General features: G+C 38.2%; 1 protein-coding gene across 7 annotated transcripts in view; it reads right to left on the reverse strand.

Annotated features, from left to right (window-relative positions):
• Window positions 1-228: 228 nt before the first annotated feature.
• Window positions 229-16971, reverse strand: part of MCF2L (MCF.2 cell line derived transforming sequence like) — a 167774-nt gene continuing 151031 nt past the window's right edge. For 4 of the 7 annotated variants that reach the window (XM_064503796.1, XM_064503813.1, XM_064503804.1 and 1 more), the window contains 15 exons: window positions 16546-16615; window positions 14805-14897; window positions 14596-14688; window positions 13049-13174; window positions 12165-12386; window positions 11521-11613; window positions 10815-10893; window positions 10611-10677; window positions 9203-9318; window positions 7580-7639; window positions 7151-7225; window positions 3624-3751; window positions 2890-3002; window positions 2659-2762; window positions 229-2517 (listed from right to left, as the gene is read on the reverse strand). In XM_064503796.1, coding sequence (XP_064359866.1) covers window positions 2423-2517; window positions 2659-2762; window positions 2890-3002; window positions 3624-3751; window positions 7151-7225; window positions 7580-7639; window positions 9203-9318; window positions 10611-10677; window positions 10815-10893; window positions 11521-11613; window positions 12165-12386; window positions 13049-13174; window positions 14596-14688; window positions 14805-14897; window positions 16546-16615 — 1534 coding nt within the window. In that variant the 3' untranslated portion in view covers window positions 229-2422. The remainder of the gene's footprint in view (window positions 2518-2658; window positions 2763-2889; window positions 3003-3623; window positions 3752-7150; window positions 7226-7579; window positions 7640-9202; window positions 9319-10610; window positions 10678-10814; window positions 10894-11520; window positions 11614-12164; window positions 12387-13048; window positions 13175-14595; window positions 14689-14804; window positions 14898-16545; window positions 16616-16971) is intronic. The other 3 variants (XM_026096951.2, XM_064503819.1, XM_026096949.2) reach the window with 2 other exon arrangements.

Raw genomic sequence — 16971 nt, forward strand, 5'->3', positions numbered from 1 at the left:
AAGACAGGATCACAGGGGTAAAACAGTTTTTTTTCTGAGACGGTCCAAACAAGTAGGCAAAGGATTTGAACACACAGACTCTGCCAAACATCACATTTTCTAGGCTTCCAACAGCTAGACAGACCTGATTTGCTGTTTCAAATCCATCAACCTATTTATGTTTTTATACAATCCCTGTCAGAAGGTTTTAAAACTGTGAGATAAAATAAAACACAGAGCATGTCTATATAGAAGGAATTCAGCAAGAAGTGCTGAAATTTATTCAAATTTTCATAGTTACAATACAGACCTCTGACTTTGAAATTCTAATTCACAACAGCAGTAGAAAAGGAAATGGTGCATTGGGTTGTATTAAAGTGCAATGATGTGTATAAGATCATTGAAACAACAGAAATGAGGCTGTAGTGAGAAATGAAACGACAGTCTCATCTTACCGATGACAGCAATATATAAGTAAGTTATGTTACAGATAATTTACAAAATAACTTACAAAGACGACAAGCTGAATCTCTGCACATTACCATTTCATTATTAAATATCAGACTAAACATTCCTGGCCAGCACAGTATTACATGGGATAATTAAAAAAGATCAGAGGATTTCTATATTGGGAAAGATGCCTGAAGTAAAACCCTGATCAGTCTTTATATTGCAGTATTGCAAGAAACCTAAGTAATTTTGAATTGTAAAGTGACACATTCAGCAGCATGAAGACTATAAATACATCTTTTACATTGATACATTATATCTACATACATATACATATCTACACACACACATATATACGCACATATATATGTGCGTATATATGTGTACATATAAGTGTTTCAGTTTGTACTGACCACAGTCAGCTACATTTTGATTGTATCTGGGATGGGGTTGCTTTTGCAACTCAGGAGCAAGAGCATTCTTTAGAGGGTTTCTCCTTTAAGTTTTCTAAGCTGCAGCCTCTAAAAATTTCAATTTCTGGAATTAAAAAAAAAGGACTTTGGTGCTCAGTCATCAGAGGGTCTGATAATTAACAGCAGTTCTTGTTGACAGTTTGCTGTTACTTAGTGCTTTTGAAAAACAAAGCTCTTCCACATTATTTTTAAGAAATATGATACATGAACCAGGTTAAAACATTTTCATGTAAGTAAAAATATTTGAAAGATGGCAAGGAATGAATACAGTATTCCATACATTACAAGCACAAGTTTCTGTACTATTTGTTAGGATGAAGTGCAAAGAACACCTGACAACCTGAAAATTTACAACATTGGCTTACATCATATCTTGAAAAATGGCAAGTTTAGCATTAGCATTTCTTAAAAAAAATTAAAATTATTTGTCTATAGTACAAATCTGACTCTTCTCTAATGTTTTCTCCTGTCTTCCCCTTTTATAGAAAAATTGTGTGATTGTTTTTGTCTTTTTGACTAAATCTGCAACAAACACTATTGACTAAAAATGTCAGGTTTCTAGCCCTCAGAGGTTTGTCTGAATGAAGGCTCTTGACCCATAGTGCAACTGCAATATTTTTCTTTGCCTGTAACTACATGCTAATTGATAGAGCTGAAGGTAACCATGCAACTGCAGATTATTACTAAATTATTTAGCGAATACAAATGTTTGTGATTCATCGTGCACTTGAATTAAAAAAAAAAAAGATACCTCTAAATTGCCAAAGCTATGTAAACACAGTGATCTTGGTAAAGAATTTGGTTGTGAGGTCAAAATGCCTCAGAAAATAGCTATCCCACTGCACACAGAAAAAGGCTGGAAAGGATAAAACAGTGTTTTCTTTTGATGCTGTTGTGGTCAGTCAATTGGTCATTTCTGCATCACAGCCTCTAGGAAGTATTTTACTGCAGAAAAAGTCTCCTGAAGACCCAAGACATGAGAAGTGGCTGGGCCAAACTTACTTCCTGGCTGCTGTAAGAGTCCCATTCACATGCACTGACACAGGTGCATCCTTGGAGAAAGGGTTTTGGGGGAGCAGAAATTGTAAACTCAGTTTTATGTTCCTTATACCTATCCTGTACAGTGATTGCTAATTTATTAATTTACAATAAGGAATTAGCACTGAACACATTTTGTTTGCTCACATTCGGATTCTGGCTGTTATGAAATGATATACTTCTGCAGAAACCTGATTGTATATCTATGAGTAAATGTGTTTGATGCTAGCAGCTCTGGAGCTTCAGACTTCAGAGCAGAAGCCTCTACAAGACCTAATTTCAAATCTTTTATTTACAACTTCACATTCCATGCACTTTTCATTGGGATCTTCTGTGAGAACTTCTAGAAATCACCAAGGAAAATATACAGAGTTGGCAACACAAAATAGGGATTCTCCATTACAGTTGAACATTCAGAACTCTGCACAAGATGACAAACTCCAGATTTCCACCTTCCCTGGAGGTGGGATGCAAATTTAACATTAGCCCTTAATGTCTGAGAAGCTGGTGCTGCTGGCATTGCAACCATCACTGCAACTTGATGACGTGCTCAAAGTGCTGGAAGCAGTGCCTGATTCTGGGAGAGGGAAAGAGAAAGAGAAAGGAAAGAAACAAAAAAACCCACAATGTAATTGATTTTTTTCCACAACTTTTTTTTTTTTTTAAACAATATGTATCTTTAAATAGACAATTATCTCATTTATTATGAGTAGCCTACCAGAACTGCTTAAAGACTGAGCTGATTTTGAATTGCCTATGAGCATCAGCAGATTGTTTGCTGGGATCCAACCTTCTCTACCAGTGCTCAGATTCTTTACATACCTGAAAAAGAAAAAAAAAAAAAAAAAGTCAAACTGCTTCATTTAATGCCTTTGAAAGTTCTGCCCTAAACACCAGCCTTCTAAACAGTTCTGTGTATAAAAAAGTTTCCAAACACAAATTTGCATACCAAAGTCCATCCTCCCCTTCTCGAATCAGTTGAACTAGATCTCCACTTTTCACTGTAAATTCTTCAGAAACTCCTTTCTCATAGTCAGTCACAACTGTATATTTACCAGGTGTCTAAATGCACACAGGGAAAAACCACAAATAAATTATTTCTACTGAGTACTTTAACATATGTTCCAGCTTTTGTTATGAAAATCATGGTACTTTACCCTTCTTGCTCTCTCTCATGCACATACATGCTGAAGACAGTATAAACATGTATACTGAGAATCAGTAAAACTTTGCTATTCAATTACACACAAATCCAGTACATGAATTCTCACACCCTTAAGAATATCCTGGGAAATCTTTCCATTACAACAATTAACATTTCCAGAAAAAAATTCCGAGAGAGAGAGATAAGGAGGAAAGGGGAAAAAAAGGCAAGCCAGTGAGCTAGAGACTTCCACACATACATTGTGACACTACTGAGGCAGTAACTGAACACTTCATGACTTGACTTCTGTACAATGACATAAGCAGTCACAGTCCCACTACTCTGCAGGCACACAAAGGCACAGATGCAAATTCCCAACTAACAAATAAAAGGCTTATTTAGGAAAAGGGATTATTTTCCCCTGCCCTAGAAATTTTGCCCAACCAAGGACTTCAAGGCAAGAAGCACTTTCCTTCCTGCCAGCTTCAAAAGCATTCCTACATACTGTAATGAAAACATAGGAAAACATTTCTAGTTACCAGTTTCATCTCGCCTCCCCCTCCTCCTCCTTCCTCCTCTGCATCTGATGAATTCAGCGGATCTTCGGCACTAGACCAGCCGTCATTTTCTTCAGATGCATCAAGAGAATGAGATGTCTTAGCCCAACCTTGGTGGACAAACAGCCAACAGTCAACTTTGTTGCAGCACACCACTGACTGGGAAAAATGCTCTTCCTGCTGAAAAGCACTTAAGTGATTAACATAAATAGGAGGAAAACCTTATATAGGAAGTTATTACAACCTCTGCGCGAAATTCACAGCTGGCACAAGTTGGCCCATTTCCACCAGTGTAAGTGGAGTTGTGGCAGGCGCAGCAGTGTGAATTTGGCCCTTTGGGTTTATGTAGAGGGGAACAGATGGAAAGAACACCAATTCCCAACTGAAAATGCAGCTGTACAAAGATAGATGAATGATAGATAGATGCTCTTTTTCTTGGGAGGAGATAGAGAATGGGAACATGTACTTTATGGGAAGAGGATGAACACACATGGCTGTCACCCCAAGCAACCTAATCAGCTTGTTGGAACAAGGGACAGATGAGTATTTGCTTATTCACACTGTTGAACACTTATAGCTGTCAACAAATTCAATAGGAGCTACAGCTGCTCTGTACTTCAACTGATGAGCCAGCTTATTATTCAGGGGTACCCAGGACTGACACAACGATACTTAACCATGATGAATTATCTTTGTGTTAAGACATTGCACCAAACACCACAAGAACTATCTCCTGCCTGTCAATTGCCAAATGTTTGTTTCTCTCTCAGGTTGAAATATTTCATTTATGAGGCTGAATCATATCCAGAGTGCACAAAATCCTTCTCCAAATAAAACTACAGTAAGTTTTACTAGTGGGATGCTTTTTACTGAGGTCAGCAGCCACTCATAAACACACTGAGCTTATAATGAAAGAAGTCACAATGAAAAGCACAAATATTTTTAGGTTAAGTTACATTTTGGTTCAGGACAAATAGTTATTATAATAAAACCAATGAAAAGAGTGAAAGGAACAACCAACCCCCAACTAATATGCAACTATTAGCTAGGCTGAGAAAGGAACCAGCAGTTTTGCTTTTCACTGCTTCTGAGGCAGCTTATGGTTGTTGCGTGGCTGGCCATGCTAGTGCGTTAAAGAACTGCTGCAGTATTACCATAGCAAAGCTAAAGCAATCTAAGAAATCACACTCAGAGCACACCAAACTGAGTGGGTTTTTACCTTGCCTGCACTGCTGGATGACCTGTACAAGATTAGAAGTACTGACCCATTTGGCCCTGTCCAGGGTTAGGCATGAATTTCCATCTGTGAAAAAACTGAGTAATGAATTCCTGCTGTATTCCATGCAAATGTCACTGGAAGCTCACGGGACACAGCTAAAATCCTTTCAATCACTTCCAAGTGAAGAACAACACAAGAGAAGATAGTTTGGTTGTTCATAATTGTTCCAAGCTCTCATTAGAAACAGACCCCAAAAGTTACACAAAAGAAAAGGGAATTAAATCACTGTAACTACTGGGCCTGTTGCATCATGTTTACTGGCCTGCTCATCTGGGACATGCTGGATAACAGCTCCTGTTTCTCAGACTCTTTATTTTAATATATTGTACTGATACAGGTAAGACCAGACCTGCCTGACCCTGCCACAACACTAGTGTTCCTAGTCCTCCTACAGGTTGGCACTTCAATTTTAAAATTAAATTTTAATTAAATTATAAAAGCCATCAGATCTTGGGAGAAATGTGGCCCCCTATGCTCATACTCATACTGCCTTACTACAGGCACCAAATCTGTGTGTGCTCATCTAATGTGTATGCATGTATTTTGCATGATGTGACTAAATTAGAGCTCCATATAAAGGCAGGAAATATAAGGAAAAAAGCAGAGTCTTGAGAAAAGTGAAGGTTATGCATAAATAAGCTTACAGTTGATGTGCCAGGAAAACCAAGAATTCATAAACCTGCTTCTCCAGATTTGGGCCCACACGCCTATCTTTGCAGAGACAGCATTTATCTGCGTGACTTGATTCTGTCACTAATTCCTACTTGCATTGCAGTGAGCTCAAGGAAAATGAGTCACTCTTCAACTACATGGCACCCACTATATTATGTGAAAGGAAATAAGTGGTTGCAGTGTGCTCTACGCAGACTATCGTCTGGTACAGTTTCACCCCAAAATGGCCAAGTTCACTGCCTGTTTATCCCTCTTTGAGTTGATGAAAGGGGAGAGATGAAGTGTCAGAAAAGAGACTAGAAGGTACAAGAGAGAGAGGGGAATTACTAGATGTTTTTAATTCATTTACTTGGTTTTAGTTGTTTCTTAAAATGATGCTGCTGGAAAGGACAGCAAATCAGAGAAGTCTATTCTGAAGACCCTAACAATTTTGTTGGAAATTAGCAATGATCAAGGACTCTCCCTCTGAGAAAATTCTGGCGTCTCTGGAAGCGGCCACAAACCTCACTTTGCTTTCTGATAGCATTTTCAAGCCCTCAGGATTTCCATGATATCTGGAGATCTCAGAGGTCTGACCGCTTCCTGCGGCGTTTCCGCATGCACCTGGGCTGGGGTTTCATTCCTGGCTGCTCAGGCCACGCTGGATGAAGCTGCTGGATGAAGTCTCCCCAGTACAGCAGCTGAACCAGCCTGGTTTTCATAGGTGAGACAGTTAAAGACAAAGGCTGGGGAAACTTGTAGAACAGGCGGATGATATGGCTAGAAACAGCTGAATCTTTAGAATATTTTTCTAAAAGAAATAATGGTGAAAATAGAGCCAGGAAGAGACTGTCTGCTTTCCTCCCTACTGTCTAGTTAATTGGCCCCAGATTTGGGCTCGAGCCTTTGTCAAAAAATCCATTTTTAGCTAGGGTTGTTAACTGAAATGCTCTTTTACTCCTTGCCTAGCTGGAGGTTGGCAGGACAAAAGGCAGTTATGGGTTCAGTTAAGACATCTGGAGTTAGCAGGGTGGTGAAAAGTGACTACTATCACCCAAAAAAGAAGCAACGGGACTATGAATACAGTAATAAAAATGTATATAAAAATAGAATAAGGCAATACAAATTTCACACGACAGTGATGATCCCCACTCTTATTAGAGTAAACAAATTTCAGATTTTTTTTTCTTTTTTTAAAAGTTAAATCCTCTCCACAAGGAGCACAGTGGATGGAGAATGCTACCTGGAAAACCACGTGCCTCATAGCAATTGAATGCTACTGAAGTTCCATTAAATACCCAGCTTCTGGTTATTTCATCAGCAAAAAATTCATTTCCCACCACCCTCTTCTAAAAATGAAAATTAGCCACATGCTAACCGTGATGCCAAGGTAAAACTTTGATAAACTGTGCTATCAAAAGCAATATACACAAAAGCTGACAGATCCATTTGGAAAATCCAGCTGATATCAATACCACTAGGCACAACAGCATCATACAGGTATCTTCATCTTTTTGATTTAATATATTACACGAGGGATGTGTGGATATTTGTGGAGTACAAGAAGTGGTAACACTACCTCTTAAACCAAAAGGAGTTGGGTCACTCACTACTTCATGTCGTTTAGCTTTTTTGTCAGGGCTGGTAGGAGAAGCTGCAGGAGGATGAATAGGCAAAAAATACAGAAGAGAGATATTGAAGAACTGGAAAAAAGAGAATAGGTGGATTGCATGCTAAATACCTTTGAGTTTACACTGGAAAACAAGTGGATTTCTGTAATCACTCTAATTTTAGTTGTCATTGGTCAATTACAGCAAAAGGAGTTAATTATTCACATAAAACTATTTGAACAAAAACTGAGAAATTTATTCTATAGTAATAGATAAAAGTATATGCAAATTTATCTGAATGAACTAGGTATCAACTGAGTACAATTAATCTGAATTTCAGACAAACATCACCAGATTGAAACAATCATTTTTATGTAAGTCTAGTTGTACAGCAATACCTGGTCCTGTAAGAAGGATCATTGGCAATGTCTGGCTTTTAGCAGTAGGTGATGGAGTTTCTGTCAAGGCAAGCATGGAATATTAGTGCTCACCTCATTAGTATTTAGACTATTTAGATATGCAACCCTACAGTCTCTCCAGAAACAACTCAAAGGTAATCAGGTTTTAAAAAGACATTTTGAAAAAATGCTTGAGGGGGAAAAGAAAAAAAACTCATGCTCTCAAACAAGTGTCATCATCTTAGTGCAATTCAGACTGTTCAAAAGATAGCTGTTCAAAGCAAGAAGTGCATGTACCAGTGCAGTTACTTGGCAAGAGGAAACAAGAAAGATCTCAGACTCCTATTGCCTGTTTCAGCAACAAAAAGGACCTTTTCTGGAAGCATAGGGAAATTTTTATTTTTTTGCATCTAGCAAAGGATATTGTAATAAACATTCTGCCATAGTCATGCTTTGGGAGTTCAAACAAGGGAAGCTAATATGAAAATACTCTAGTAAAACCTTGATTCCTTTTTGCCAAGTACAGGTGCATTTGGGACAGATCCACTGAAGCTAGAAGCAGGTCAGGCATTTGATCTGAAGATAACTTCCTTCCTCTAGGCTTCCTACAGGAGTGGGGTACTCTAAGCTCCTTCCTAGGCCTCGACAGCGAGAGCTGAGGCGTTAGGATCTGCATTCCTTCCCTCACACCTCTAACAGCTCCTCTTTTCTGAGCTGCATCTCCCTCTCCCTCTGTGGAGCCAGTTTCTCTTGAAGTCTCCCTGTCAGGGTCTGCGATTCAGGAACCTAGCTGGAACGCAGGAGAACAAGCTAATACAACACTGACAGAGTATACGTGAACCTGTTACACTACACACACATACACACAAAGGGATGCGCTAATTGCAGCCTTAAATAGAAGAAAATCTAGCTTTTTTAAAAAAATTACCTTTCTGACCTTTGAGGTTAGTAAAGCCCTGCAGTGTAAAGCGCTTTTTTGACAGTACAGAGCATTCTGAGGTAAAGCTAGTGTCATCTACAAAGGAAAAGAGAGATACAGAAGGGGAGAAGCCCAAGAAAATGTTGAGGCAACAAATTAGGGAGGAGAAAGAATAACCAAAAGTCCAAGAATAACAAAAGGACCTAAGTGCTATTTATTCTCACTGTGCAGTGGTTTATGTTATCCCTAATCCAGTAAATAATTGCAGCAATAAGAACCAAACCTCAAGAAATAAAACACTCTCCTGGATAAATTTCTTGACAATAGCTGTTCTGAAGACAAAAACTCAGAAGCCAGTCGGTCAGCTCTAAGGGAAGACCTATGGCAGTCAGGCCTCACAACCCATAGTTCCCATCTCCTTTTGGCTGTCCCTCATCCTCAGTCAACGAAGTGGCTTTGGACCTGTCCACGCCACACAGGGAACGCAGCAACCCTGGAGCTAAGTGCAGACGGGACAAGCATGCTCATGCAACACTGTGGGTGGGCTACCTTAGGTCTGATAGCAGCAAAGACCAGCTCGCTCAGGTATAATGTTGTATTTACCCACACTACCATGGCTATGCTATGGGTGGATCTGCCTATATATCTGCAGTGTAGACACATTCTTCACATCTAGGGATAACAACGCATACATGTAAACTCACCTTTGCCTTTCTCAGGGTACTTTGGTGCTACTGTGGTGCCATAACCTTCTGGACTCGTGAGATCAGCTTTTCTCTCTTCCAGTTTTTTAATGTTTCTAACATTGTTCCGTGAAGGACTGTTCATTGGAAGAAAATTAAGACAATCAATCCATCTCCAGCAAATTTGAGTCTGAACAAGGGTGATGAGCTTGTGTCACAGGCTGCCTGTTGCATGCAGATATATAAGTTGAAAACTGTCTCTTAGCTACTTCTCAGCTCATAGCTTCCAGGATTGAAGAAGTCACTGATGACTGTGCACAGAAAGACCATGACCAGGTACAAAGGAGAGACTACGGCTGCAGGAGCAACCAAAGGCAGCTCAGGACAGCTTCCACTCACCCTCTACTACAGACACACATTCTGTGCTGACAGCATCCTCCTCAGCGTGCCAAGAAAAGAAAAGGAATAAAATATGCCCCTCACATGCTCTTAATACATGAAAGAGACAAGGAATGAACAAATAACACAGGCTGAGTCTTGCAATTGGATTCCCATCACACTTCAGTTTGGGAATGGAAGAAAGCAAGCCATCTCACAAATACTACACATCTGGGAAATCTCTCTGACTAATAAGCAGATGCATAAAACATGCAGGGCAGAGAGCTATTGATATATATTTGAGTATATATCATGTCGGAATGACTAAGATCATAAATGCATTGGCTCATGGGTAAAGCCCATACATACACAGGGGCACATATATCATGAAGAAAAGAGTGAGCAGCAGGGGACTGAAAGAGGGGTCAGAAAAGGGCAGAGCAGCAGGAGGGAGCAGAAGAATATAGTTATATAGGTTGGTAGGGTGAAGGATAAAAGAAATAAAAGTAGAAAAAAAAGCCTGAATTGGAACTCGGACACTGGAGGAATGAATGCATCATTTAGTAAAAGAGAGCAGAACCTGGAAGAAAAGAACCAGAAACACAGGAAAGACAGAACACTGAAAAGGACACAGAGAAAGATAACATAAAATTTATGTAGAAAAAAAGAACAACATAAATCAAGTGAGGGAAAAAAAAACAGAGAAGGAAGGGAAAGGCAGCTCCACATAACTCTTTCATCTGGAGTTTAAAGTATGTAATTAGCTATTCAACAAATAATGATATAATACCACCAGGATTTTGGCCAGCACAGAAAATTAGTAATCTGCACTGTTCTCTAGCAGCTAGCAAAGCCTATGCCGCTGCTGCTGAACTTAACAATTCTGGAGAGGTGTAAACCCCAATATCTGCAATTTTAAAGCAGAAAGAAACCTGAAAACCCTAAAATATAAGGGTCAGCATTAAGGGACATAAACAATGAAGAACTGCAATGTGAATGTGTTAATGTATTTGCAAGACAGCTAGGCTGAGTTGATAATATATTTACTCACCTTGTACAAGATGTTGTTGGTAGAGGTAAACTGTGTGTTTGTTCTAGTGTCCTGTGCTGACTAGCTTCTGTAATGGAGAAAAAAGAAATATTAAACTCATTTGTATTTTGAGCTTTTAATTCTTACAGTACTACACCATGAGTATATGCAGGGTATGTTTGGAAGCTCAAGGGAAAAAGAGAGAAAAAATTCAAAATATTTTACCTCTGCATGCTTGCAGTTGACTAGTCAGCACTTTTCTTATTTCATTTACCCAAGTAGCTTTAACTTCAGGAGTTGGTGCCTACCCAAAAATAAATGCAATCAGACATAAAGCACAGAATACTTGTTACACAAAAAGCTGCATGCCAAAGCACAGCCTCAGAGGAATCCTTCCAGAGGGACAACCAGAACCTTCTCTCTAGCTCTTAATCAAACAGAAACTATTTGTGAGATTTTGACCATGCTGAGACAGGGACCTGTACAGTTAGTACTGCCAGTCCCCAGATCCTAACACACCACTATTCCTGTGAGAATAGCAATGGTGCATACAGCTGATTTGGAAGTGTTGCCAAGTTGTTGGTTTTTTTCCTGTTGTAAAAATTCTTACACTGCAAACACACGTTGTTTCACATGTCTGAGTAATATTAGTATAACCAGTGGGATTCCAGAGATGTAAAATTTAAGTTCTTCCACGATCAATGTTGACCCTACATGCTTTTATTCCATTTTTTCAGCTGAGTTTAATATTACAGTCACTACTACAGCAGTGTTCCCACATTGGAATATATCATTTAAAAACGGTCTTATGAATTAACCTGTTCATTGTTTTTTTCCCCTTTTGCTTCACTGTTTATTAGTGATAACAAAAGGAAATAACCCAGATCCTCTTAGGGTTATTTATTTATTTGAAGTAGCAACATGGTTTTACCTGTATGATGTAAACTTCTTCCCTTGCGTTATACCAGATTTCAAATTTCTTTGCATCACCTTTCACATTTTCTGTTATTCCAACTGCTGCCATCTGGAGGCAAAGAAAACAGAAGCTGACCTACCAAATTGCAATTAAGATGACAGCAGAAGCAGAAGTCTACTGATGTTGTTTGGCAATTTTTTTTCCTGAAAAGCAAAACCACATTTAACTTCTTGCTCAACTAAAAAGAATAACCAACACCACATGGTCTGTATGCTAAAAACAAGAGATTTACTGTTTCATGTCGGCTTAGCTGCAGAGAGAAGGACGGTTTAATTATGTTAAATTGAGACCGACCCACAAGGAAAATCCAGACTGCTGGATCTTCTTTCTGTTTTATACTATCTTACTCTACCCATGATTTCATTTTCTGTGTAATTAACGCAATCTGCCATTCAGTCAGACTAACATGGTTTGGATTTTCTCAAAGCAGAGGTTTTTTTCCCCTCTGGCTCTCTAAAATGACACAGAACTGCAGCACCAGTCAAACTTGCCTCAAAGGGCAAAGCTATATCACATCTTCACTGACAAAAATAAAGTATTGTATTACTGCAACCTAAGCCTTCAGTACCACTACCTTACTGGACTGCTCAGTGTCTTACATTTAAGGAGTGTTTATAGCTATAGGAAGGTGCCTTCTCATATCCCTCTCCATTTTCTTCTCTCTTTTTACAGAACAGCACTGCTTTCTCATGGAGGAACAGGTGTCGCTGCATCGGCTTGAAGCGTGCCAAATCCTTCACCTTCGAGTGACCCTTTTTATGATCAATCCAGACACTGAAGGATCCCTGCATCAAAAGCTTGCCCAGTTCATTCAGGTTTCCCTGGAACAAAAAAAGTTATATTTATAACTACAAAGTGATAGCATCAGACTAAAACGCATACTCTGAACATGTCTTTACAAGTTCTGTTGTTGCAAGTGATCTGTTACCTCAGTGTTTATGCCAGGTTTTGAAAGGTAGTAAAAATATAATCAGTGGTGGACATTTATGCTTAATTTTCTCCCTCCCCTACATTGCTCTGGCAAGATTTCATGGTCGAGAACACCAGCAGCAAAGATAGAGTGGTGTACACATGGAAAGACGGGGGAGGCACAATACACACATTTGGTTTCTCAAAACTACTTCAAGGCTTCTTGCAGTTTTTAGTGGAAGTTTTGGGTGTAGTTTTACACTTGGAAGCCACAACTATGTTTTTACATCCATCTAGCAGTAGCCTAAAACAGATTAAAACAGCCTCTTCATGATAATTTCTGTTTCTAATTTGGTGTCAAGTAGATCAAAGGAAGAAAACTGGGGTAGACAGGCAGCAAACTATTATTCTTAGCAGGAAAAACGTGAGTATCGAGAGATCCATTTTCCATTGTTTTCATTATACAATTCAGCAAAAGGCACCTTTGTAAAATACCCTTCTCTTTATTAGCACACAATATGGGGTATGCTGTATACAGGTATGTAAAAAAAGATAATAAAATGCTATTACTCACATCATAGCCAGTAATGGCTATCTGGTGCATAGAATCATTAACTGCTTTGAGAATACCCAGTATAGAAGTTAATGCCTCCTGAAGATCTTCAGCACCTTCACAGTTCTTACTGTATTTCAGCATTTCCTAAGGGTGTGGGGAACAACAACATATTTACTTAGCTTTGGAAACAGCAGTATCTAGGCATGTTCAAATTTTAACACCAACCATGCACTACATTTTCAAAGTTATCCAGTAAAGTGTTATGCCATGTAGCTAGTGGATAAAACAGCACCTGAAACTCAGAAGACCAAGTTTTCCCTCTCACATCTATTGCTAATCAGCCTGAAAATATTTCAATCATATAACTTTTGTAAGTGCTACCTAAGAATTTTAGGAGACTAATTTTGCAAACATTTTTCATCATAATAGTTGCTAAAATTGCATGTATTTTTGTAACTTTTTTAAATTAACAAGTGTAAAAACTTAGGCCAATTTTATTCATTATTTGAATGATGGTAATATCTGGGATGCTGGTCACAGATCTAAACTTACTGTTTTGAGAATACTCTACACATTTAAAAAGGCATTCCTTCTCCAAAAGGTTTATTGGTGAAGCTGCAAGAGACATGTTAATCCAAGGGCCCTGATCCTGCAATTTGATCCAGACAAACATAGCTGCAGGTCCACGTGGAGCCCCACAGCCTTGACAGGAGATGACACATCAGAATATGCATTTATTCATGGAGGTCAGATTTCAGGAACTAAAGATACTTTAAGACACAAACATTTTAAGTACTCCTATCTTCACACAAGCATAATGTAATTAATTCTGTAAAGTTATTAACTTTAAATGAGTTCTGTTGAGCGCAAATTTAGGACAAGGTAATTTTTTAAAACTACCATTAAATAAAAGTATTGAAACTTAGTGTCTATGTGTGAAATATTTCTTAAAACAAGCTGTTTTCAAACAGTTGCATAGTAAAAGTTTTTGCTGGCAAGAAGTTTGGACATTCATTTTTAAGTTTATAATAGTATATTCCTCTCATTTTGTGCTCTCAGTTTAGTGTCTTTCCTAAAAATACCGTACAGTCCTGTCAGTTAAAAAGCACTTCTTCCATTAAGCACACTTCCTAGAAACCTGAGCAACTTTAGAGACTGTGATTAACTTGGAGATACCTTCTCGGTGCAGCCCCAGAGCCAGCAAGGCTAAGTCCTGTAATGTGCATGAGGTCACTGTAACTGACAGCTAACAAGCAATTCGGACAGTCTCTTTTCTTTTTTGCAAAGATTTCTCGGTCCTTTTCCTTTCCCTGGTCAACTTTCTCATCTTCTTCAGCAGAAATATAAAGGCAAAAAGTTAAACAAGGTATTGCTGTGACAACATTTGCCTGTCAGCTTTGCCTAGCAGCTTTTTGGCTGAAACAGAAAAGAACCGAGCAAGAAGTTCTTAGACTGGGATTTGTCTCTGTTGATTTATACGGCTCTCCGCTAACTGAGAGGAGCAGCAGTAAAACACCCCGCCCCACCCCCCAGGGTACTTTACAATACTGTTCCATAAAACATACCTTTAGCAATAACTGATATTTGGTTATTCTTTGAACAGGTTTCAGCAAGTATGAGTCCAAACTCAGCTTGTGATCAAGTTTCCTTTGACATTCCTGTGATCAGTGTTGGATTTCATTAGTATACAAACCAATATCTTTTGTCATTCATTCTTGAGATAAAAGGTGAAATTTAAAAGCACAAATATTTTTTGAGACTCAAAGAAGTATACCTGAAAGAATATGGAATCTGAAAACTGTCTCCACAAACTTTCAGATCGGGGTTTATTTTGGCAGTATTTTTCATAAATCTGGAAATCTTCCATCTGAAATTGGGAAAGAACAGCAAAAAATTAATAAATGATTGTGATTCCAACATAGTCCTCAAGAAAAATATAATTCCTTGGTGCATCACAAGCAAAAAAAAAAAATTCAAAAATATTTGTAATGGTTATTAACTTTGCACACAGAATTTCAGAAATGCTCCTGCTAATTTTTGCTTCAGTTGGATGGTAAGCACTTTACAAAGCAGCACATATTACATTCACAAATATATTTAAGTTACTATATGAAAATACAGGGTCTTTATAGTAACACCCAATCTTAAGTCACTGTCTGTGCAACTTATTTAAAAGTCTTTGCTCTTTTTCCATTATTGATTGAATTTTATGTGTTGTTCACTGAAAGTGGTACTAAGGTAGACCAAGCAATTGGTTGCACATTATCATTTCAACAGTCTTCAAATTTTACTATTTGTTATTCATGACTGCTTATGTCTGCTTACACTAATCACATACCATTCTTGCTGCTCCCAGAGACTTGCACACATAAGAAAGCTATTATTTTCATATGCTTATTCATGAAAACTTTCACTTTCTGGGTGAAATATCTTACAGAAGGACAGCCCAAGATTTTTATGGCCTCTCAGCTCAGTCCCCTAAATTGACCTTAAATAGCATTTTATCTAGAAGTTACACAAGTCTCCTCTGTAGTGGTTATTTTCATTTTTAAATAATAAAAGAAATAAGATTATATTAAAAAAATCCCACATAAGTCATAAATATGGGCTTTATATACACTCGAAAGTCATCTGCACGGCTCCACCATCACCTCATTACAATTCTAGACATGGCCTCCCAGTCACCCTTCTAAGTCTGCAGGAAACCCACCGCCCTCTATCTGCTCTCACACATTTGCCAGTTCCTTTGAATGAGATAGTAATTGAATTGCACCACTACAGCATTTGTGGAAAGCAGAAGGAACTAAGGCTGTGTTGCAACTGTTATCGTAACTACAGATTCAATGGAAAGGCTGGGTAGGAAATTAGCAAGCACAGAAGTACCTTTGTCCCTCAGTTTTAGGAAGCACCATCTCCACATAACATGGCCGTAAATAACAGAGGGAGGGAGGGCTCCTCCCAGGAATTTTAGAGCATTAATGCATACAAACAGCAAAAGAGATGGCTCTCTTATGACTGATCACAAACAGATTCCTAATTAGCTGTAAATAAACTATGAGTGAGACTCATTGTTTTATAAATCTCAGTTTACTTCTGTCATAACTTTCGATTTTCACAGTAAAAATATTTTGAACCTACTCTGTTGATGTGTAATCTTTAGAGAAACTAAAAGTGAACTAAAAAAAGTTCTGTGACAGAAATAAAATAAACCTACCATTTATAGGGATGACAAATAATGCAACGCACAACTCATCTTTGTTTTTTTCTAACTGCAAGTTTAATAAAGCAGTTCTCTTTCAACATGGTAGCAGCTCTTTCTAACCAAATGAATTACCCAAGGCAGCTGAAAATATCCCCAGCTCCAATTAACAATTACTCGTGTAACTATGCATTATCTGTTCAGGCTAAATGAAGGGGATCTGATGGCAATTATTACAAGAAAAATCGCTCTCATCTGTACAATCTTAGATGGGCTTATGAATGAAATGCTAGCAAAAGACATTTATGATACATACCTGATCCAGAAAACACCGGCCTACTTGTTCTGGGTATTCTACGTAATTTTCCAGTTCTCTCAGGAATATTCTACGAGGAAGAAGAATTTCTTAGAGCACATGTTAAAAAAAAGTTGCAGTAAAAGTTCACATTCTTACAATTCATCTTCTAAACTTTTGGAAATAAGAGTTGTAGTTTTGTACTATACAACTACAGAAAAGTCTCATAGATCATATATTTAAAAAGGCATAGCAAATTAAAACAATATTCTGACCAATTTCTTGTAGCTTACAACTGAAACCAAATATAAGACACTGGGGGAAGTAAATTTTTGCTCCCTAACCATATCTATCTAGCAGCAGGATTTTTACAGTTTGTTTGTTTGTTTTTTCCCCCTCTCCTTTCAAATTCTACCAAACACCACAAAGAAAAAAAAAAGACCAAAA

Source organism: Dromaius novaehollandiae, chromosome 1 (assembly GCF_036370855.1).
Source record: "Dromaius novaehollandiae isolate bDroNov1 chromosome 1, bDroNov1.hap1, whole genome shotgun sequence".
NCBI classification, from domain to species: Eukaryota; Metazoa; Chordata; class Aves; order Casuariiformes; family Dromaiidae; genus Dromaius; species Dromaius novaehollandiae.